Source organism: Anopheles coluzzii, chromosome 3 (assembly GCF_943734685.1).
Source record: "Anopheles coluzzii chromosome 3, AcolN3, whole genome shotgun sequence".
Taxonomy (NCBI): domain Eukaryota; kingdom Metazoa; phylum Arthropoda; class Insecta; order Diptera; family Culicidae; genus Anopheles; species Anopheles coluzzii.
Genome location: NC_064671.1, coordinates 13,147,186 through 13,170,721, shown reverse-complemented (window position 1 = coordinate 13,170,721; position 23,536 = coordinate 13,147,186). Strand labels below are relative to the sequence as shown.

Sequence of the window (23,536 nt, the reverse complement as noted above, 5' to 3'; positions counted from 1 at the left end):
CAAGGACACTAAGGACAAAAGTAGGGCAACTGAAATTATACTAATTTCAACGTTGTTCCTTCCACATCGTACCCCTTTCCCAAATGATTGCACGTTGTTAACGCATTTGTAGCCGGTGAGCAAACGTGCGCTTGATTAAGATACAATCACGTTAACTGGTAAACGATGTATATTAGACAAATAAATATTACTAAACCGTTACGAAAAAGCATCCACCTACGGGAAGCGTGTGTTTCGCTTAATCATCGGACGTTACATTTATTGACAAATTCATTGGGATGATTTTGGTCCGCTGTCCCCTCGCCGCGGATGGAACCCGGGGGCACTGAGCTGGGTTTTGCTTACCGTTCATTAGCACCTTGCTGATATGGCAAACGCCATAGCTGGCCAGTGCGTTGTTTACCTTTTAGCAGACGCTGCTGGCTTCCCCCCCGAGTACGCTCAGAGCGCCTACAGTTAGCGAGCCGGTTATCTGTATTAGCGTGCATGTGAATTTGAGGCGTGAATAGGTGAAGCCACCAAGACATTTGCAAACTATTCACAACAATCCGGATATCGGTGTTAGTTATTAAAGCACAACGACAACAATGATAAAAAAGCGTGCTAAGCAAACATGCTTGATATATTCGGTTTCCTCTCAGCTACTAACGACCATCTTCTAATCTTGTCATCTTTTTTTTCGGCGAGCCGGTTCTGTAATGCAAATTCTATTCTAATCTCTTGCTAACCGATGTGTCAATAGAGGAAGCTGTATCTGAAAGATGCTCGACACAACAAAAGCATTCAAAGTCATCGTCACGAAATAACCTTTTTCACTAGTTTGGCTAGTCTCGAGCGGTTACACGAGGCAACTAGAGAGATCATGCCCCCGTTCAGTGATCGTCAACACCTCCTCCAAGAAGATCAGCAAACAGCAGATACCAAACAAGACCAGACAGTATTGGTAGAATGCATTCTTTGTTGCCATTCACCTTTCTTGACCTTTCCAAGAATGACTATCCCCACCGATGCATTCATAATCGGTCTGTTTACTATTTTGCATACCTTTAATATTCCGAAGAAACCACGAACTGGGTACGCAGTCAACTATATTTCTCATATGCAGCCAGTATCACAGCGCGTGGTGAAATATGACCACCAAACAAACACTCAATTAGTCCGTTACAGGGAAATATCATTAACTCCCGCCAGTCGGAAACGGCGGTACGCTCACACCGGGATAGGTGTTTGCAGGCATGATGGTAAATATTAAATTAACGCCTCTCGATATCGCAACCACTCGCTCGAGTGCCCTGACTCACATCAACGCGGGTCCTTCAGTTTTTTTTTTGTTTTGCACAGCAGATAGTATCTCTCCCGGGAGGATACAACCGCGTCCACCGAAAGTGAAATTCCGCTCAATCATCATTTTGTACTAATTAAATATAATTTTGTAATTTCGTTTGCTTTCTGCTTTCAGGTCTCGGGTCCGAGGTTTGTTTCAAAGTGTTTGACCCACAGCGAGCGTGACCCTAACATCCAGTAACCCATTAACCCTGAGGTTGCGTCCACCTCCGCGTGCCCCTTCGCTGTTGGCACAAGGTGGGAAGGCAAGGTCGCCCGATTAAAGTAGCACAATCGGGCAGCACCGCGAAACGCAATAGGCGAGAGTAGTGGTCGTAGTAAGTTCGGCCGCGGGGTGTGATGGAAACGATTAAGAGGGAAAATATACAGCTAGGTGATAATAGAAAACTGGTGGCCACGATGGGCGGCCCACTACCACCATCAGCAATCGGCGCTACGGCCAGCAGCGGTACGGTGGTCGTCCGGTCGTCACCAACACAGCCAACACCGCCCCAGTCGGTCGCCGAAGCGAGCGTCGTCAATCCGGTCACGTCACTGTGCGAGGTGGTCGACCAGCGCCAGGCACCGGGCGAGAAATCAGTTCATCCGCAGTCGCCGACGTCGCACCGTGCGTGGTTTCGGAAGTCCAACACTTGTGGCAGCCTGTACGTACAGTGTGGCTGCACCGTAGAGCCCGGTGACGGCACGCAACCGAACGACCAGCAACGTCACAGTGATCCTGCCTGGAGTTCCAGCCCACCCCGTCCGCCAGTGCCGACGCGACCTATTTCGCTGTCCGATAAGGACATTCGAAGGATTCGCCCCCGGACCGATAAGCCCCCGTTCATACACCCGGACAGCCCGACGACGGTGTACAGCGGTGCGGCCGTTCCCCACGATGCCTCGGTGAGGAAGTCCCACCCCAACCGTGCCCTTGTCCCGACGGCACAAACCGCCAACGGGGACTACGAAATTCTGCACACGGCAACGGCACATTCCAAGCGCTACTCGACACCGACCATCGGCACCGGGTACGCCTTCCATCCGGAGTTTGTCCTGCAAAAGCTTGGCCCGATCGGTGACGAGACTGGCGGTGCGGCTCAAATCCAGTCCCCTTCGCCCCAGTCGGAACCGGTGCGTGGCGGTGCAGCGAAAGTTGTGTTCAAGCAAAGAAGCTGCACAAGCTACCCGGGACTAGCGGAAGGCAGTGAACCGTTTGGGGCGTCCTTTTCGAACGCGTCCAGCGTCGAGGAAGTTGGGTCTGGAGTAGCGCGGCGCCAGGACACTGAAATCGGTGCTCTGCCTACGCTTGGGTCGTTCGAGGATCTTGAGCGACGGCAAAGTGTGAGTTCGCCGCCACCGCCACAGCAACAGCAACACCAACCAGCCGTCACCGTGAACGACACTGGTGGTACCCTTGACACGACCGGACATTGCCGCGGCGTGCTAATTGAATCAAACAGCAACAGTGCGGGCAAAGTGAGCAGCGCGTGCGCCATCCCGGCACGGAAGGGCAGGCAGCTGTTTGTGGACAGTGGCAGCGATCAACTTAGCGTCTCGCTCGACACTGGGCGCGAGGCACACCGGCGGAGCGAGGCAGCCCACCATCAGCCCGGTGCCGTTGCGAGCTGCATCAGCGCAGAGAACAGCCCGCCGAGCCCACCGTCCCTGCTGCTCAGCCCGGTCATACCGTCAAAGTTCGACTGCTCCGCGAAGGAGTACCTGATACAGTCCGGCATACTCGGTCCGATGGGTAATGGGTCGTCGCTGCTCATGCGCAAAACCTCCAAGATTGTGCCGAACATTGATACGCCGGTGAAGGAGCGGGTAAGCAGCGTCTGGTAGCATAGCTTGTGCATCCGGCTTGTTAGTTAACGGGCTCTTGGTTGTTTGGGTAGGTGCTAACTAGCACCAACTGTTGCCGTACGCCAGAACCTGTTTGTGCGTCGTAGTTGGTCGTTTAATCCTCCACATCATCATTTCTTCCCCACAGATACGCAAAAATTCGGTAAAGTTTTGGGGCAAAGTGCTTACCGAAGATCGGCGAAAATCGCTCACCGGTCAGTGTGACAGTTTGCAGTCGTACGGCAGCTCAATGACGATCAGCGGTACCGAACCGAACAGCCTGGAGGAGGAGCTCGTTGGTCTGCGCAGGCTGCTGAGGGCGCGCGATGACGAGATCGACAAGCTGCGGCGTGAGATCGACAAGCTGAAGGTAATGAAGTACACGATCATCTTCTCCGCGATCTTATATTTAACCGTATCTTTTCACCCTGTAATTCAGAGTGTACTGCAGCAGAAGGCAATCAACAGTCTCGAGCAAACGAGCATACCATCGGGACAGCAGCGGCTAACGCTGACCAGCCCGGCGGGCACACCGTCGCACAAGGGCCAGCATGTGGCCGAGGGTGAGCTGCTGTCCAGCATACAGGCCAACTACGCGATGGCCGGTCAGCCGCTGTCCGAACTGTTCGGCATATCCGGCAACAGCTTCAAGCTGCACCAGATGAAGTCGGTCAAGGGCATCACGCTGCAGGCGATGAAGAAGCAGGGCGTGTCGGGCGAAAGCTGCGACCTGATGGGTAGCCAGTCGAGCGACATTAAGATACCAAAGTACAAGAAAGATTTCAGGTATGTGTTGGGAACCATCCGGAGGACGAGGGAATGCCTAATCTTATCTCCTTACGGTGTCGATGTTTCTCCCACTCGTCACAGTGCAAAGCAGCTGATCAAAGACGCAATCATGGAGAACGATTTCTTTAAAAATATCGACTCGCTGCAGATAAGAGAGATCGTCGATTCGATGTACAGCCGAGAGTTTCGCAAGGGTGAGTACGTCATCCACGAGGGTGAGGCCGGATCGCATCTGTACGTGTCAGCGGCCGGTGAGTTTGAAGTCATCAAGGATAGCAAGGTGCTAGGGGTGATGGGACCGGGCAGGGCATTCGGTGAGCTCGCCATACTGTACAACTGCACGCGAACGGCATCGATACGAGGTAGGTGATCTTGAAGATGTTATAGAAGTTTGGGAATTCAATTTTAATGTCCCTGTTCTTCTACTCAGTGCTATGTGATTCCCGCGTCTGGGTGCTGGACCGTCGAGTGTTCCAGCAGATAATGATGCGCACCGGAATGCAGCGGATTGAGGAGAACGTGAACTTTTTGAAGTCGGTACCGCTGCTAAAGCACCTCAGCAACGATGTCCTTACAAAAATTGCTGACGTTTTGGAGGTGGTAAGTGCGCAAAGGAATGGAATTGTCTCCAAAAGTCAAATCCAACATGTTCTTACGATATTTGTCATTTATAATTGTCTTTGTTGTTGTGGTGATAAAACCGAGAGAGCCCACTCCAAACTAATGATACGACCGTGTTTCCCCGTTCTCGGTAGGAATTCTATCCGGCTGGAGCATTCATCATACGGCAAGGTGCCGCTGGAGATACGTTCTTTTTAATTAGCCAAGGAACGGTAAAAGTAACTCAGCGGCTTCCCGGTACGTACTGTCTAAGTAGCCTTTGGCCCCTTCGCACCATAAAGTTGGAGGTTATTTTTATGTTCACACCTTCCCCTCGCAGGACGCTCGGTGGAGGAAGAGATACGCATCCTCGTCCGTGGAGAGTACTTTGGCGAGCAGGCGCTCATTAGGGAGGACAAGCGCACGGCCAACATTATTGCCATGTCGCCCGGTGTCGAGTGTCTGACGCTGGATCGCGAATCGTTCACCAAGCACATCGGCGACCTGTGCGAACTGCAGGAGAAAAACTACGGCGACGAGGAGCGAGTGCTTGCGTTCCGCAATCTCGAGAACACTCACCCATCGCTCGGATCGTGTCAACCGGGTGAGAATTTATTTTAAAAAAACCCCCCACCGCCGGTTGGTTGGTACTACAAAGTAGTGAGTGGGTTATTATAATGTTGCGACATTGCTGAATTTCTTTCCTTCATCCCGACAGAGCTAATGGATGTGAATCTATCCGACCTGGAGGTGGTGGGAACGCTCGGTGTCGGTGGGTTCGGTCGGGTCGAGCTGGTAAAGCTCGAGCGGAACGGTGATACGAAGGTGTACGCGCTGAAGTGCATGAAGAAGCGGCACATCGTGGACACGCGACAGCAGGAGCACATGTACAGCGAGCGGAAGATTATGCTGGCCTGCCAGAGCCCGTTCATCTGCCGGCTGTACCGCACGTACAAGGATGCGAAGTTCGTGTACATGCTGCTGGAGGCTTGCATGGGCGGTGAGGTGTGGACGATCCTGCGCGATCGCGTGACGTTCGAGGACTCGACGGCTAAGTTTATCGTGGCGTGCGTCCTGCAGGCGTTTGACTTTCTGCACGCCCGGGGCATCGTGTATCGGGATTTGAAGCCGGAGAATCTGCTGCTGGATGCGCGGGGATATGCAAAATTGGTAATGTTCATAGCACGCCATTCGTTGCTCTATATTAAAGAGGTCTTGTTGTTTTAGGTTGACTTTGGATTCTCCAAATTCATTGGCTATAGCAGCAAAACGTGGACATTCTGTGGTACGCCCGAGTACGTGGCGCCGGAAATAATTCTCAACAAAGGGCACGACCGATCCGTCGACTACTGGGCATTGGGCATACTGATACACGAGTTGCTGACTGGCATGTAAGAAACTGTTTGAAGTTTTAAAATCAACCTCCAAATTAACATTCCATAATTCCATTCCAGCCCACCCTTTACTGCAGCAGATCCCATGAAAACGTACAATATCATACTGAAGGGCATCGACATGGTAAACTTCCCCAAGCACATGTCCCGTGCCGCCGTCAGCCTTATCAAACGACTCTGCCGAGATGTCCCATCGGAGCGGTTGGGTTACCAGCGCGGTGGCGTACAGGACATCAAAAAGCACAAGTAAACTATCATTCTGTTGGATACAATTTATCTTCAGACCACCTTCAATTGATGGACAAATCCGCTTTCCCCTCCACAGATGGTTCCAGGGTTTCGACTGGGATGGTTTGATCGCGCTCACACTTAAATCCCCACTGCAGCCGAACCTGCTGGGACCGCTGGACATGTCCAACTTCGATATCTTCCCCAAAGACTTAGACATTCCGCCGGACGAGCTGTCCGGGTGGGATGCCGATTTCTGAGAGCTTCTTGGGCGCTAACGCCACCATATCAGCAACCGTTCGGGTAGTAGTGATACGAATAATCTGCAATAATACATGCCTAGCAATAAGTTGGTTAAACGTTGTTTTTATAGCGTTAAGATGCATTAAAGTAAAAAAAAAAACACACAGAACGCACACAACAAACACACTGATTCAACGGTATAATGCGTTTTATTTATACTACTCTAAATTAAAACGAAAGTCTTTGCACACTACTAGCTACCTATGGCTTGTACTCTAGCTGAAACACGAACGTACGGATCTCCATCGGTTTGAGCATAATTTCGAACCCATCGTCCGCCACGTTGTGGGACAGTTCGTCCATCAGCGGTGACCTTCCCGCGACTACGTTCGGTGGCGAAGGGGAAGGAAGTGGCGTCGACACGTCCCGCTTAATGGAGCTGTACATGATGTACGATGGGTCGGGTTTGAACTTCAGTCTTGTTGAATCCTCCCGCAGCTGATTAGCGGCAAGTGTCATCTCGCGCACCTCCTCAATCGAAAACTGGCGGAACACATCCTGAATGTTGAACCGTACCGGTTTGGAGTACATTGGGTCCTCACCCTTCTCCAGCAGATGCTCGAAGCGCACAAGGATGCTGTTCTCCTTCCACGGTTCGAACGTTAGCAGATGTACATTCAGGGGTAGCGAAAGCGATAGAGCAGAGTACTGGAGAAAAGGAAAATAATGTTAAAATATGACTCCTGGCAGTTGACAGAGAATATGAGACTTAAATACGTACAATATTGGTGTACTGCTTCTGCCAGTCCTCGTACTTAACCTCCCCGACGTCGCTGAAAAATAGCCAGTTCGGTAGCAGCACCCGGTTCTGCAGGAAGCGCTCCCTCGCCTCCGGTGTCGGGCTGGTCGGTTTCTTCGCCCCAAAAACGACCCAATGCTTCCCGCGGGCAACCAGTCCCTGCCCGAACGCCTTCTCGTTCAGCGCTTCCTCCACACCGAACGCATCGTCATGCAGCAGCCGCCGGTGTACCATCAGCTCGAGCGATCCATCCTCCAGGCTCGATCCACCCTGGGCACGGTCGTTCAACACCGCCAGCCGGAGGTTCTCATCTTCCAGCGCAATCTTCGCCGTCACCGGGTAATAGTTGCCGGATATCTTCTCCTCCAAATCCACATTCCACGTGTCCCGGTGGTTGCGCACACGCCGCATCATCTCGCGACCGTTTGCATCCGTCCAGAACACGCCGCTCGATTGGGCCGCGGTGTAAAAGCGTGAAACAATCTCCTTACCCATACCGTCCTCGACCGGAATGGGACCTACCATCCACTCGAACTCAACGTGGCTCTCGTCGGCGTACACCCGCACGACCTGGCTGATCCACTCGTTAAACACTTGGTGTACTTCCTGCACCGTTCCGCCCTTAACCACCTTAAGTTGCACATTTTCTGTGACCGTTTTCTCGGTTCCATTCGGCCGGAAGATGTACGCACCGGACGAACGGTTGCGGAACTCCTCATTGTTACCGAGAGCACCCTCGTAGTAGACGAACGTCTGGCGCAACCGATTCGTAACGCCATCGATCGTGATCGTGCTGAGGAAGCCGTTACTATCGAACGAAACGTTCAGATACTTGTTGCCGATGGTAACTTCCTGCGAATGCCACTGGGCTGTTTCCTGTTGCTTTACCAGCATTTGGTCTGCAGCCGGTGGGATTGCTGGTGCAGGCGCTTCATGGAGAAAATCATCCAACGAATCAATGGCACGCGTAACAAAATACGATTTAAATCCGAGCGGTGGCAGCTCGTTCGCCAAAAACACCAGCTCCGACGTTGCATTGCTGAAGCGATAGCTTAGATTAAGCACCGACTGTGGAATTGGCACGATTTGCGAGGAAACTTCTACATTGCGATAGTCCCGCACGATGTATCTACCGCCGGTGACGGGCAGCCGGACGTATTCGTGTCCCGCGTGGGCCAGCGGATTGTACAGCGTGACCGTGAAGCTATCCTTCGTCTCCGTAAGCTCACACTTGCTCACATTCAGCAGATGGCACGACTCGAACGCAAACGTGTACTGCGGATAGTCCGTGGTAGGATGCTCGAACGGCAATCCACCAGACCGTGCCGATCGTTTGTACTTCGGATCAACGATCTGGTTGAGGGCGGCTTTCGTATTCGCACCGCACGCTCTTACCGCACGGTTCAGCATTCGGGCGTAATCATTCGCGACGTGCTGCTTCTCGGTTCCAGTAATAGCATCATGATGCTGCATCACACCCATCGCTTCTCGCAGCATGTTCAGGTGCGGTTCCATGTGGGTCTGTCGGAATGGTGCCAGGGCGGTTAGCTGTTTGCACACCTGCAGGAAATGATTGCCGACGCGCTCGAACCGTTTGCTCGTGGGCCGGGAGGTGTAGTATCCGGTCCAGAAGGAGTGCGGATCGGAGGCATACGGGAAGAAATCGTCCGACTTAGTGGGCCAGGTAATGCCGACGTCGTGCAGGGCCTTCAGGTAGCAGGAGGGCGTCGAGTAGAATACGTTCACGTTCGATCCGTTCGATTGCAGTGCGTTGGTGTATCTGGGAATGAAGAGGACAGAAGAAGTTAATAAAGAGATGTTTCAATCAAATTCCTTATACACTTACTTGATCAATTTGTCCATATTTTTGAAGTACACGTTCGCATCCATGTACGTAAAGTCACCGCCCATCGTCAGCAGGATATTGTTCGTCCGATAACTCTCGGCCTGAAGATTCACGTAGTATAGGAACTTTTCAACCTACAAAGCAATGTACATTAAGAAAATAAAGATGGGTTACTCTATTGCAGAGTTATGAATCAGAATGAATCATTGAAGTGAATCAATGAACCTAAACTTTAAGATTTAAGAACTGTATAAATCATTCTTTAGAGATAGATAAGTCTTTAGAATTGCATTAATCTTTTAATATTACCAAAATCCTGAAGATGCACTTCAAGTACTATTATTTCATAAATTTTTGAAAAATCATATGATTTTTCAGAAATTTAAGAGTTCCTAGAGATTTACAAATTTATTCATAGAGGTTCGATACCTGATACAAATCACTGAAGACCCATATGAATGCAGGTTTATGAGAGATTAGTATCTTATCGTAATGAACCGAAAGAACCGCCCTGAACTCTATCTCACCTTTGCCTTCACATTGTTCTCCGCCGAGTAGGGGCTGTCCATGAACGGTTCGTCCGAGCAGAGTATGTCGAAGCAGAAGCCGGGCGGCGCTTGGTACAGGTTGTACAGCACGCCCGTAAACAGGTCCCCATCGGCCAGGTTATCGCTCGTCTTCCAGATCATTTCCGCCCGCTTGTGCGTCATCCGTTCGCGCTTGTCCTGATAGTCGAGCCGCCCAAAGAACAGCCCATCGTACCCCATCTGGGCGAACAGGGACGCCTGCTCGCGCGAATGGCCGAACGGATCGATCTGCCAACCGATGCGTGGCCGACCGCACTCCCCGAACGTATCGTTCAGCTTGGCCAAACCCCAGGTAAACTGATCCACAATGCTGTGGTAGTGTGCGGCCGCCTCATCGTTCATGCTCCAGGCGCCACCGATAAACTCCAGCCGCCCCTCGTTCACCAGCATGCGCACTTGCTGCTGCAGTTCCGCCGTCTGTTCATCGTACCACTTGAAGAAGAAGGCCGACTCGACGTAGATGAACTTGCGCTCCGGATCGCTCAGCAGCGATTGGATGACCGAGTCGAGAATGTACTGTACGCCCGCCTTCTGGATCGTGGTCTTGCCTAGCGTTGGTATACAATGAACCGCGCGCGCGCGAGCCGGGTTAAATTGTGTTGTTTTGCAGCACCGAGGAAAACACTTACTGCCATAATAGTACTGGTCGACCGTCTTTAGCCACCCGACGTCATCGTGCGTGTGGGGCACCAAATGCACATTAAGCATATTTTTCTTCGGTTTCGGGCATGACTGGAAGTAGGGAATGAGTTAGGTAGGGAAAGCAAGTAAATAAATAATGTGCCTTCGTCTACAAAGCACTGTTTATTGTTCCACAGTTCAGGAAGGAAGTGAAAAGCGGGCGAAAACTGTTCAAAAACAGCGTTACAAATCAAAGCGATTTCTCCCCCTTGGCTAACGCTCGTACGATTTGAGTCGTCAACAATTCATCGGTTAAAATGTGTTACCTTATCGTCTGAAAGCTAAACATAAACAAAACAGCGCTGAGAGAGCACTCACACAACGTGCTGTTCGCTTTTTATTACAACCATTACATTAAAATTGTATTTTACAGTTTCCTAGACATGGGCAACTTGTTGTTTGAAACAAAAATGTCGTAAAAGAGACAAAACCATACTAAACTTTATCAAATAAGATTTTGAATAATATTAAGTGTTATTAAGGTAACTGGTTTAAAACACAAAATACATAGAAAAGTTCAAAATTGGTAAAACAGTTACTAGAGTTTGAAAAACTATATTTTCAACAAATATTTCCTATATTTTTCCCACAGTCATTTTTAGTATATGAGAACTATTCAACAACATCTCAGCTATATATGAGCTTGAAAGCTTGCTTTAAATATTCATTAATATATGACCATAGAAGTGACTTTTGGCCAGTTTTGCTTTTTAACCATAAAATATCAAATAATTTTTCATTAAATGCCGTTCATCAACTCATTTGTTGTTATACATTTAAACACCTTGTTTCAATATATCCATGCGTATTTTCGCGCTTTGTTGCCCTACAAAAATCAAACTGACTGATGATGGACTGATTTGCCTGCGAAGTAATACAGAAATCCAATGTTGCTATTTTTACGAAAATTACAAACACTGATAAGAAAGTTCAACTCCGCAGCAAACACTCAACCAATTCAGTAGTTTGTAGGGAATCAAATCAGTGGTTTACATTCCCCCAACCATCAGTTCACTCACCTCATATCCGCACGATTGCTTTAGCTTGCGGCCAAATTCTAAATACTCATCACTTTCCGCCACTCGCCGGGGCAGCGCGTTACCATTCCGCCGCCAGGGGCCGGCCGACACTGGCTGCAGGTTAAACGTTACACCAACCAACACCACCAGCACGACCACGACCGACGCCAACGGTACGGACACTCGACCGACGACAAGCATAATGATCACCCGCGGATGCAACCAAACGGTGGAACAATTGTGAGCACACGCAGTCCTCAATCCGATACCGGAATTATGCAGAGCTTTGCATTGGGAAAAATCACTCGTTTGCTTGCTGTTGTGTGTGCGCCCGATTACACTTGCTACCGGATTTGGTGCACCGTGCGCCGTCTGCATACACAACAAAACCGGGAACACTCGATTTATGCCGCTGGCCCGAGATCAGGTTAGGCTGGGGAGGAAACCTGTTTTCACTCTTCACGGTTTACGATCGCGCACACTGATCGACACACCACCACACGTCCGTTCGAGGCTGTTACTCGCGGCCGAATGACCATTCGCGTCCGTGGATGCTGGCCTGGAGGTCTGGAGTGAATTGCGATAGCCGCGCCGGGCACACTCACTCACTTTTCTGTTGAGCCGAATGAACTAAAAGTCAGTGAGAGGAGAGTGGCGCAGCTCAAACGCTCAAGAGTTGGGATTTTGTTTTGAGAATGATTTAGTATGTTGTGTACATTTATTAATTAAACCTTTTATTTTAACTTTTAAAGCGCAATTATTATCAGAGTAGCAAAACACTTTTCTTAATCTCTGCGAAGTGCGTACCTTAAGCTCAGTTACGAGAAATTAGCCTGAGTTCCAACTCCATAACGAATGAACTCTCCCCATTTCTCCCGCATCTGATCACCCCAAAGGTTTCCCCCTGGGGAGGGTTGAAACGCCAACCCCTCACCCCGCACAGACTGACACTGACACTGAATCTCAATGATGACCTGCTCCGCTTCTTGATCATATGTTGAGAACCCGGGCACACACACAAAAACAACCTTCTTCCGTCTTACTTTCGACCGACTCTCCTACGATCCGCCGAATCCGCGCTGCATTTAATACGCGTACAGCATTAATCTTTTCCTTTTCGTTTGGTTTTTTGGGCCGCCCGTTGCTTTAGTTTCGTTTCATTTCCTTTTCACCCCCTCGAGGGTGGAACGGACCACCTCTGATGGCCGTAATTGCCCGAGAGCAGATGAAAGCGAAATTGATACCAAGCGTATGTGAGTGTGTGTTGTGTGCCTGCTTCCCCACCGGTACATGCTACAACGTATGCTGTTTTGTGGTTTTTCGATTTTTGCTTTCTGGGCCTTTGTACCGGGGGCCGAGAAAAGTGAAGGTGACCACCGCTGGCCAACGCATGCCGTGGTGGGAAATTTCGATCCGGCCACCAAAATTGATCCCCAAATCATCGCTTAGAGAGCAGAAGCGGCCGATCGTAGGCGATCGGAATTGGGTTTGCACCTTTCTTTTCGCTACATCAAATACATACCGCACAACAGCATAACTGTGCCACACACCAGAGCGCTCGAAAATTGTTGCAGAAAGTACAGTGTGTGTATTTTTTAATTTAAGTTCGTTTAATTTCTTTTTGCAACAATTTCACCTTTGAAACAATCAACGTGTATTAACGCTCGGCTTTCATGGAGTGATAGGGCGAGAGGGACAAGAAAATGATCCAGTAGAGAGCGATTAAATAATAGAAATTAAATAGGGCAAAAGTAGCCACTCGAAGTGAACAAGCTAAAAACATCTAACGACCACTTGTAACCTAACGCCAATGAGCGATAAGACACACCACAGAAGTAGTGGCACCTACTTTACTTACCGATTCAATTTCCCACTTAGATAACTTAAAGCCACTCTTTACAACAAAACAACCACTTGGTTTAGTTCCTTTTAAGGGCGGTTCCGTAAATTAATTACAAGGAGTAATGATACTCTTATCGATAATCTGCATCGCAACACAAACACAACTATTCACTCCATTTTGATACTTTGGTAGAAGAGGTATGGTACTTATAAAAAAAGGCTTTCTCCTTCCACAGTGGTGTGGTCCCACTGTTTCCAGTGCAGGGGGTGGGCTCGTCCGGGATTTGAACCCGGGACCTCTCGCACCCTAAGCGAAAATCATACCCCTAGACCAACGAGCCCGTTGTATGATGCCGTGATTGGTAAAAATCGTGTTCGCCATTTACTTGCGCACGGCAACAGCTTGCTGGACGCGCCTACTCAGATTTTCTTATCGCGCTCGCTTCACTTGGCACGCAATCGAAAGTGATATCTTGATGGAACTATATTTGTTTTTATTATTATTATTATTATTATTATTATTATTATTGAGTGCCCCAATTAGATCGCAAGTTCGCGGGGGATGATTTTTGAAGCGTGGGCTTAACTTGTCAACAGTGTGAAGTAATCAAACGTCATAAATACTTCTTAGATAGTACACCGTATTGCATAACAGCAGAAGTTATTAATGGAGAATATCTTCCATGGGAACTATTTTGTACTACTGACCTGAATTTAGTGACAGGTTCATGACAATAGGACGAGATTGGGTAGAACGCAGGTAGGGATTAATATGGTAATGTGTGATCGTTATCTTAAATTATTTATCATTCAGTTTGATGGAGCTTCCATTGCGCAAAGAATAACATTGAATTCGAATTTTAGAAACAGTTGATAGACGGTTAAATAGAGTTGAAATTGATATTTTTGTGCTTTGCACTGAATTTTTTACTTATCTTGTTTTTTGTATTGCGTACTGAAGTAGAAGTACATTGGGGTTAAACACATTAATCGCTTTATATGTTTAACACAAACGGACGATTTAACGACGCGATTGTTACAAGACAATAAATAATAATGAATACTAATAAACTACGTTACTACAAATGTTTAACTATTTCTATAGACTTATTATTGTGTTAACACTACTTTGCTTGTACAATAAAAAACACACATTGCATATTCTTATATATTCGACTGGTAAATCCTGATTTTTAATATTAATATTCAAAATGTAACGCACGCCTAATTTGCCCTTTTTATGGAATATATCAAACCAGACGAATACTTTTCGGATCAATTGTAGGTCATTGTTATACATTTTTTGATCACACATGACTTTTATCTATGAACTTGTTCAATAAAAAGTGGAATAAAGGATAAATCAATGATTGAATTGGTTAGCAATATTGTCTATTTCATCAATAACAGCATTCTTCTCGAAACAAGTTAAAATACTTAATGCTTTTACAAACTGATAAATAACTTAAATGTATTCTATCCTAAAGTCATCTAAAAAATATATACTCACCAATAGAACGAAATAAAATAATAATAACAGTAGTGTGAATCAATAAATATGCCTTGTTTTTAATCTTAATTTGTATCACAAAATTCATGCTCATAAAAAAAAACTAAACAATTAAATATCTTTTGGAATTTTTATTAACTCTTATATCATTTTCACAACTCTTACTCCATTTACTATCCATTTACATATCATGATTATCGTCGTTTTACTATAAATGTTCGGATCTCCATTGGCTGCAGCTCGATATCAAAGTCCGTGCTGTCCTGCGCCACTCGTTCAACCTGATCCTTCGGTGAGGCTTCATTTGCCGTCGACTCCGTGTTGAACTGCAATCGTTTCGAGTCTGCTTTCCACTGATTCGCAGCAAGCGTAGTTTCGTGAATGCTTTCAATATTCAGCGCAAACAATACGCTTCGCACGTTGATGCGCACCGCTTGAGAATAGACGGGATCTTCATTCCTTTCAAACAAGTGTTCCAAACGCACGAGCACCGTACCATCCTTCCAAGGTTCAAGCGTGAGCAAATTTACGTTCGGTGGTAGCTGCTGGGCGATAGCCGAGTAGATGTTGCGGAAGTTCGAAAGGTAATCGTCATAGGTCAGCACATTATCAACGGCACTGACGAATGGCCAGCTTGGCAGCAGCACTTTGTTCTGCAGGAATCGTTCCTTTGCCTGCAGTGTAGGGCTGACTGCTTTTTGGGACGAGCCAAAGAAGAGCCAATGCTTGCCGCGTGCCACTATTCCTGCACCGTACTGTGTTTCATTGAGGGCTTCGCCCACACCGAATGCGTCATCGCGAAGCAGTCGGCGATGAACCATCAGTTCGAGCTGACCATCTACCAGACTGGAGCCACCCTGTGCACGGTCGTTCAGCACTGCCATACGTGAATGATCATCTTCTACGGCAATCTTGGCAGTAATTGGATAGTAATTGCCAGCCACTGGTTCCACCAGATCCAGCTCCCATGTTTCACGATAGTTTCGCACACGGCGAAGCATTTCTCGTCCGTTCGAGTCCGTCCAGAACGTCCCTTCACTCTTGATGTCCGACTCAAAGCGAGAGATTATTTCCTTACCCTTGCTATCGTCGATCGGGATCGGACCCACCAGCCATTCTAGCTCCACATGTTCCTGTCCGGCATACACTCGAATCACCTGGCTGATCCACTCGTTGAATATTTGATGCACCTCCTGCACCAGATCACTCTTCACCACCTGAATCTCCACAACATCGGTCACGGCCTTCTCGGTTCCGTTCGGACGGAAGATGTACGCCCCAGAAGAGCGGTTACGGAACTCCTCGTTATTTCCATACGCTCCTTCATAATACAAGAAGTTCTGCTTCAGCGGATGAGTTTCTCCATCAATCGTGATCTGGCTCATGAAGCCGTTCTCGTCGAAATGAACCGTCAAATGATCGTTCCCTATGCTCACATTATCCTCCTGACGCATTACTGCAGCGGACGACGAGCTCTTCGACTCTTCCTTCGACACGTAGTACGACTTGTAGCCGACGGGAGCGACCTGTTCTCCTTGGAACACAAGCTCATGGGTGGCCTCGCTCTCTCGGAACGGGAGATCTATAACCGAGCCCGGAATCGGAATCAACGTCGATCGTACCGTTTGGCCACGATCGTTCCGTACCAGATAGTTGCCTTCCTTTACCGGTAGTCGCACGAAATCATTCGAGCTGTGACCCAGTGGGTTGTACAGTAGAACCACCAGGTTATCCGAGCTTTCGGTCATTGCACAAGCGCTCACGTTCGCTTGCTTACAGTATCCCCAGTCAAACTTGAAGCTATCTCGTTCACCAGTCAGTTGGTTCAGTGCAGAGCGAGTGTTGGCACTGCAGGCCTCAAAAGCTTCGTACAGCATGCGAGCATAGTCGTCCGCGACGTGTTGCTTCTCAGTGCCAGTGATCGCATCATGATGCTGCATCACTCCCATCACCTCGCGAAGTGCAGTCAGATGGGACTCGTAGAACGATTCTTTCATTGGAGCTATAGCGGAAAGTTGTTTGCAAACTTGCAGGAAATGGTTTCCTTCACGTTCGTAGCGCTTCTGGGTAGGTCGGGAGGTGAAGTAACCCGTCCAGAATGAATGATAATCAGATTCGTAGGGGAAGAAGTCATCCGACTTGGTAGGCCACTCGATATCTGCACCATGGACAGCCTTTACATAGCAAGAAGGTGTCGAGTAGAACGCATTGATCTTGGATCCCTCAGATTGCCGTTCGTTTGTGTACCTAAAAACATGACATGTTTAGACACTATACAATTAACGTCCTTCTCAAACGTCTTACTTGATGAGTTTGTCCATATTTTTAAAGTTCATTACGGCATTCATGTAGTTGAAATCATCACCCATGGTAAGGATCAAGTTGTTCGTACGATAGGATCCTGCCATCTTCTCTAGCCAAGCGATAAACGTATCAATCTGAAATGGAACAAGATAAGCATGCAATTTTCCAGCAAAGCCTCTAAAACACAATAGCATTCGATATATCTTACCCTTGCTTTCACATTGTAATCAGTACTCTCCTGATCATCAATCATCGGGTCGTCGTTACACAACACATCAAAACAGTAGCCCGGTGGAGCGGAGTAATGGTTGTACAGTACGCTGGTAAATAGCTCGTTCTCCTCCAAGCTGCTGCTAGTATGCCAGATCATTTCCGGCGTGCGCGTCTGCATGCGATTGTTCTTATCCTGGTAGTCGAGCCGAGCAAAGAACAGCCCATCGTACCCCATCTGGGCGAACAGGGACGCCTGCTCGCGCGAATGTCCGAACGGATCGATCTGCCAACCGATGCGTGGACGTCCACACTCACCGAACGTATCGTTCAAGAACCGCAAACCCCACGTAAACTGATCAACGACACTCTGATAATGAACGGCGGCTTCGTCGTTCATGCTCCACGCGCCACCGATAAACTCCAAGCGTCCCTCCTCCACAAGCATATGGACCTGCTGCTGCATCTCCGGTGTTTGCTCCAGGTACCATTTCTGGAAGAATGCCGACTCAACGTAAATGAAGCGACGGCTAGGATCTTTCAGCAGCTCATGCACAACCGAATCGAGAATGTACTGTACTCCCGCTTTCTGAATATTGTTGCGACCTGGAACACAAAAGAATATATAAAATCTTTTCTTTTCACCCGATGGTTTCACCAAAGCACGAGATACTAACTGCCATAGTAATACTGATCGACTGTCTTGAGCCAGCCAACATCGTCGTGACTGTGCGGCACCAGATGAACATTGATCATACCCTCCTTTGGTTCGGGACAAGCCTATCATAGAATGAAAGAAGTTTATTAGAACTTTAACCATTTTCAAGGCATTTCTCTTTATCACTTTATGTACCTCATAGCCACAGCCATGGTGCTTGCGATGACCACTCTTATGCCAGGCCGGGTTTGCACTGGCAGCAAAAATAACAGCAAACACAATCAACAAAGGTAACAGCAAACACCGGCTAGCCATCGTGCCGCTCTTTACTGACTCATGTGGTTAGAGAATGTAGAACTTGCTACTAACAAAGTAGAAAGCTGAAACCGATGGTTAGAACACAAACACTTGAGTGCTAAATTTCAACGGCGAGCACACCTCCTGAACGTTCACTTGCCGTTTGCGGTCGGCTTTGGTGAGGTTTTTAATTTATAAAGCTCAGCACAGGGGAGGTCCGAGTCGTTATCGCTCGCGCGTTATGGTTCTGGAATAACGTAAACAAAGCTGCCAACGAACACATACACCCAAGCATGGTACAGCAAGCATCAATTCATTTAGAATCCCAGTGATTGTTGCCGTTCGCAGTATCACGATTGGGGAGATAGTAATTGACAACGACACCCCACCGAGCGCTGTAAGCCACGGTACCGGACCCTGGGAGCGTATGTAGATAATGGGAAGCTGCCGAGTTTTACCCGCTGATTTTGGGGAGTTGTTGATTGATTGGCATTAGCATACAGCTGTCACCAGTGTTGGATATATTTTCGGACAAGAGATGATGTTTGCATCTGCATATTGAAACCAACGAAAAGGGTACAATCATTGTGTATGTTTGGATGGGAATGATTTTGCATCTATTACGCCAGATAAGTTATATCATCGTTATCAGTAGTTAGGAACTGGTAGGTATTTTTTATCATCTTTGTTTTGATGGTGAAACTTTAATAAACTGATAGATAGCACAAAATGTAATGAGCATATTGATCTCCTTTATACCATTTTAAATAGATAAGAAGCATTTTACCAGTAGCATTTGTACCATTTTAAATAGAAAAAAAACATCAATACGGTCTTTTTGGACCGTTCTTTATGAATAAAAAAATAAAATTAATAAATTTAAGCCTGAATCGAAAACTTACAATAAAAAGTCATAAAAATAGTAGCGCAATTCAATGAAGGTGTTATATTTTTGACTTTATTTAAAACAATCCATTTTCTGAACAATTTTCCGAAACTTTCTTTTTATTTTTTCTTCTCTAGCCGAATAACAAAAGTTCTAATCTCCATCGGTTTCAGTTCGACAATGAATTTGTTTTCAATAACAGTTCTATTGGTATTCTTGTTTTGCTTCTGTCCATAATCTAAACGTATTGAATCTTCCTTCCATTTGTAGCATGCACATGCACATGCTATACTGTCTATAATCAATTCACACGCAATTCTCATCACACTTAATAAACACAAATTGTCAACACCACACAACACACAAAAAAAGGATAAAATAACCACTCAAGAAATTAACACAACCCAAACCACATAAATAACCTTACGCCAGGAATTGTAAGTCAGCAGAAAAACCCTTGTCCAAAAACACTTAAAACACACAACCCGCACACAGCCCCGTAGGTGCGAAAACAGCAGAAAAACATTACCCAGCACAAAAACGTTTCAAGTGCGTAAAGCGTAAAAACAATAACATTGCATAATAGCAACCAACGGAGACACCGTACCTCGTGTGTACAAACAGAACCGTAAGCGTAGGAAACAAAACACCGCGTAAGCGTCAGAACCCAGAACTGACCTTACATAATAAGCACAACCATATGTAAACTCAAAACTTGACATTCAGCATAACTGACACAAAATAGAGAGTATAAATAAAACCAACTCCGATCATGGCAGGTCAGATTCGTTCGGACTGTCAGGATAGGACTATGCCCATCCTACATCTATCGAGTTCTCATTTAAAGAGTTTAGATATGTCCCCCTGCCCAAGGTAAGGCCTCTAAACTCCAACGTTTCCAGTAAGGGAAACCTCCTAAAGGTTTCTATGATCGCCTGGACGATCAAGTGTCGAACGTCCGCTTCGAAACAGTATCCACTTCAGTTCTACTTAATTCGGCAAACGATGACGAAGGCCACCCTGACCAACGCGAGTTCAAAACATACCACATGGCAACCGTAACAGTCATCAAACACATTACATGGCGACCGTGACTTTTAAACTGTAATCTTCGGATGTGCAAAAAAAAAGTGACGAATGAAACCTCAAACACGGACAAAAAGTGCAAAGTGGAAACGTTTTATAAAAATCGCAAGTGCTTCTGAAATGACTTGGAAAGTGATTAATTACCAACAATAGTGAACTACGAGTGAAAACCAATCATTTTCAAAATGGGAGGCAAGGCTGCAAAACCTGAAACAAATATAAAAGGAGTCCATGATCTCACAATAGTTCAAACTCAGAATATTCATACAGAATATCATCTGACTCAGGATTTAAAACTAAACATTATTTTAGGGCTGCTAATCACCCTGTGCATTGTTAAAATAGCGAAAACTTGTTACAAACACCTTCGTAACCAAGCGCAAAAACACGCTTTAAAAGTGCTTACGCTACCAAAGTAGCAACGTAAACATTGAATCGAGAACAGTGAATGAATGATATACGAAAAAGGTGATATGCTATTTGACCCACAAAAATAGGTAAAGGCTGTGGGAAAGTACCGTAAGTTCACCAATGCAGCTATGGACCGCGATTATGAAAAACAATTATGCGCGTATGAGAACCTACCTCAACGTGTAAAAACACTGTGACCAGCGGTATGGTTTGGAACAGCCGTTCCCAACGCGGAAGACGAGAAGAATAAGGCAAGAATGGACGGTTGCTCACTGTCGGACAGACAGGTGAAAGAAGAGATCCCTGGGCCAACGGACAGCAGTTCACCGAGCACCGGGAACAACGTAGCACCGTGAGCAGCAACAACAACAAATGTATTTAAAAAGGTACCGTACACATGCAATTTTTACGGACGAAGCTGCATAAATATGCAAAAGCTGTTAGAAAAAATAGAAATACTAGATAGAACGTATGATCAGGTTAGACAGCTAAACAAATGCTATAGGCTCTGCGCGTTAACCACACTAAGAAATAACACTAAGGAATTATATGACGAAATACAAGAGCTTCTACGAAAGCACGAATCATCCATTAAAGACGAAATATTAACAACCTTAGTTAAAAAAAGTAGACACCTATATTACGAAATAAATAAGTGCATTAAAATACATTTCGAAAGACATCCAGATTCGTTAAATACAACATTATCAGAAAACCAGTTCGACATAACGATAGAAACTAAATCTGAAAAAATGGCTGACATTATAGAACTAATTAAAATCACCACTTCTCTCATATCAAAGTATGATGGTAATGAGAAAGATTTAAAAGGTGTGGTGTCAAATTTAAATGTATTAAAGAAAATAGTGAAGCCGGAGAATAGGGAAACAATAATAGAGCTAGTATTAGGACGTCTGACAGGTAAAGCGCGAATTGTTGTAGGAGAAGCCCCAAAATCAATAGAAGATATAGTTAACAAACTACAAGACAGATGCAGCATAAAGGTAACACCAGAAATAGTAGTATCCAAAATGGATAATACGAAACAGACAGGAACAATAGAAGATTTCGGAAGCATTATAGAAAAACTAACGCAGCAACTTGAAGAAGCATACATAGCGGAAGAAATAACACCAGAAGTAGCCAGGAAAAAAGCAACTAAGTCTGGAATTAGCGCATTGAGTTATGGACTTAAGGATGGCGAAACCAAAATAATAATGAGATCAAGCAAATTCGAAACCCTGCATGAAGCAATAGAACAAGCAGTAAAATTGGAACTAGAAGACAGAACGAAAAAAGGAAAGAATGAACAGACAAAAATTTTATATTCAAACGCTACTAGGAACAATAGAGGGTATGGTAACAACTACCAGGGAAGGAACAATTACAATAGATTCTCAAATAATAATAATAATAGGTATCAGACACAAAACCCACCCAGGTTCCCACCCGCAAGATATGGACATAACAATAACCGAAACAATAATAACTACAGAAATAACAACTTTAACAACACTAGAAATCAGCACGCAAATCGACAAAATAATTCCAACAGAAATCAGTACGTACAATCCAATCAGAGAAATAATAGCAATTTGCAAAATAATCGAGCGCCTATTCATAACACAGTAACAGCCGAAGAACAGAATAATTTTTTAGGGCAACCTCAAGCATCGGAAAATACCCAATACTAACCATAAATCCTGATGCAGATAATTTTGTTAAAGTAAAAATAGAAATTACAAAGGAAATCTATAGCACACTCATCATAGATACCGGAGCAACCGTATCCGTACTTAAAGCTAGTAAATTAAAACCAGGTTGTAAAATCAATACATCAAAAAAATTAACCTTGATAAGCTCTAGTGATCATGAATCAGAGACTCTAGGAACTGCTATGACAACAATTCACTTTGGCGATTATTCCATTATGCACGAATTTCATATAATAGAAGATGTAGAATCCATTTTTTCCGACGGACTATTAGGAAAAGACTTTATAAAGCACAGATGTATTGTTGATTATGTTAATTGGATGATATACTTCTCATCTGAAAACGGATTGATTTCACACCCAATAGAAGACAATGTAAACGGAAATTATATTTTACCAAAACGAAGTGAAGTAGTACGAAAAATAAGTATACCAAACTTGACAGAAGATTCAATCATCTTATCACAAGAAATCCAACCAGGGGTATTTTGCGGAAACACAATAGTCTCAAAACGTAATCAGTATATCAAATTCATTAATACCACAGATAAAGATGTTTCTTTTAACATAAAATCTTATACACCAGAAGTTGAACCATTAAGAGAGTATGAGCAATTACAGAAGAAACTGGACACATCTAAGGAACGAATTCAGAAAATTCATAACAAAATCCATATAGAAAATATTCCACAAATAGCAAGAGAAGAGTTAGAAAACCTTATCACAAAATTCTCGGATATATTTTGTTTAGAAGATGAACCGGTCTCTACTAACAATTTTTATACCCAGGAAATTTCATTAAAAGATAATATTCCTTCTTATATACCAAATTATAAACAAATACATTCACAAACAGAGGAAATGCAATCACAGGTAGAAAAGATGTTGAAAAATAACATTATAGAACATTCTGTTTCATCATATAATTCACCGATACTATTAGTACCGAAGAAGTCAGGTGAAGGAAAAAAGAAATGGCGTTTAGTAGTGGATTTTCGGCAGTTAAACAAGAAAATTTTACCAGACAAATTCCCTTTACCTCGCATAGACACGATACTAGATCAGCTAGGAAGAGCCAAATATTTCAGCACATTGGATTTGATGTCAGGGTTTCATCAAATCAAACTTGATAAAAATTCGAGAAAATACACAGCTTTTTCGACACCTACAGGCCACTATCAGTTTACAAGAATGCCATTTGGACTCAACATTAGCCCAAACAGCTTCCAAAGAATGATGGCTATCGCTATGGCTGGTTTAACAC

General features: G+C 45.6%; 3 protein-coding genes and 1 non-coding gene across 4 annotated transcripts; 1 reads left to right on the top strand and 3 right to left on the bottom strand.

Moving 5' to 3' along the window:
- Nucleotides 1–1,459: 1,459 nt before the first annotated feature.
- LOC120955578 (cGMP-dependent protein kinase, isozyme 1) lies at nt 1,460–6,600 on the top strand. Its single transcript, XM_049610599.1, has 11 exons — nt 1,460–3,150; nt 3,317–3,538; nt 3,608–3,954; nt 4,039–4,319; nt 4,388–4,557; nt 4,713–4,815; nt 4,898–5,161; nt 5,276–5,727; nt 5,785–5,948; nt 6,012–6,197; nt 6,277–6,600. The coding sequence occupies exons 1-11, from the start codon at nt 1,684–1,686 to the stop codon at nt 6,437–6,439; spliced, it is 3,819 nt and encodes a 1,272-aa protein (XP_049466556.1). The 5' UTR covers nt 1,460–1,683; the 3' UTR covers nt 6,440–6,600.
- Nucleotides 6,601–6,612: 12 nt separating this feature from the next.
- LOC120955579 (lysosomal alpha-mannosidase-like) lies at nt 6,613–11,908 on the bottom strand. Its single transcript, XM_040376579.2, has 6 exons — nt 11,355–11,908; nt 10,284–10,386; nt 9,595–10,202; nt 9,068–9,201; nt 7,204–9,001; nt 6,613–7,130 (listed from the first exon to the last, which is right to left on the bottom strand). Exons 1-6 carry the CDS (start codon nt 11,730–11,732, stop codon nt 6,684–6,686), a joined length of 3,468 nt encoding a protein of 1,155 aa, XP_040232513.2. The 5' UTR covers nt 11,733–11,908; the 3' UTR covers nt 6,613–6,683.
- Nucleotides 11,909–13,465: 1,557 nt separating this feature from the next.
- On the bottom strand, nt 13,466–13,537 carry Trnap-agg (transfer RNA proline (anticodon AGG)). The gene has a single exon. It is a non-coding gene; the product is annotated as a tRNA-Pro (tRNA).
- A 1,285-nt stretch (nt 13,538–14,822) lies between these two features.
- On the bottom strand, nt 14,823–18,364 carry LOC120958010 (lysosomal alpha-mannosidase-like). Its single transcript, XM_040380533.2, has 5 exons — nt 18,074–18,364; nt 17,898–18,000; nt 17,219–17,826; nt 17,011–17,144; nt 14,823–16,953 (listed from the first exon to the last, which is right to left on the bottom strand). Exons 1-5 carry the CDS (start codon nt 18,191–18,193, stop codon nt 14,901–14,903), a joined length of 3,018 nt encoding a protein of 1,005 aa, XP_040236467.2. The 5' UTR covers nt 18,194–18,364; the 3' UTR covers nt 14,823–14,900.
- Nucleotides 18,365–23,536: the final 5,172 nt, after the last annotated feature.

Bases quoted from the DNA above. Each gene is read 5' to 3' on its own strand.
- LOC120955578 (XM_049610599.1), top strand. From the start codon at position 1,684: ATGGAAACGATTAAGAGGGAAAATATACAGCTAGGTGATAATAGAAAA. The intron at 4,558-4,712 runs GTAAGTGCGCAA...CGTTCTCGGTAG, and splicing joins TTGCTGACGTTTTGGAGGTG to GAATTCTATCCGGCTGGAGC. The intron at 5,728-5,784 runs GTAATGTTCATA...TTGTTGTTTTAG, and splicing joins CGCGGGGATATGCAAAATTG to GTTGACTTTGGATTCTCCAA.
- LOC120958010 (XM_040380533.2), bottom strand. From the start codon at position 18,193: ATGGCTAGCCGGTGTTTGCTGTTACCTTTGTTGATTGTGTTTGCTGTT. The intron at 17,827-17,897 runs GTTAGTATCTCG...TTTGTGTTCCAG, and splicing joins CGATCAGTATTACTATGGCA to GTCGCAACAATATTCAGAAA. The intron at 17,145-17,218 runs GTAAGATATATC...GTTCCATTTCAG, and splicing joins ATTACAATGTGAAAGCAAGG to ATTGATACGTTTATCGCTTG.
- LOC120955579 (XM_040376579.2), bottom strand. From the start codon at position 11,732: ATGCAGACGGCGCACGGTGCACCAAATCCGGTAGCAAGTGTAATCGGG. The intron at 9,202-9,594 runs GTGAGATAGAGT...ATTGCTTTGTAG, and splicing joins AGAACAATGTGAAGGCAAAG to GTTGAAAAGTTCCTATACTA. The intron at 7,131-7,203 runs GTACGTATTTAA...CCTTTTCTCCAG, and splicing joins AGAAGCAGTACACCAATATT to TACTCTGCTCTATCGCTTTC.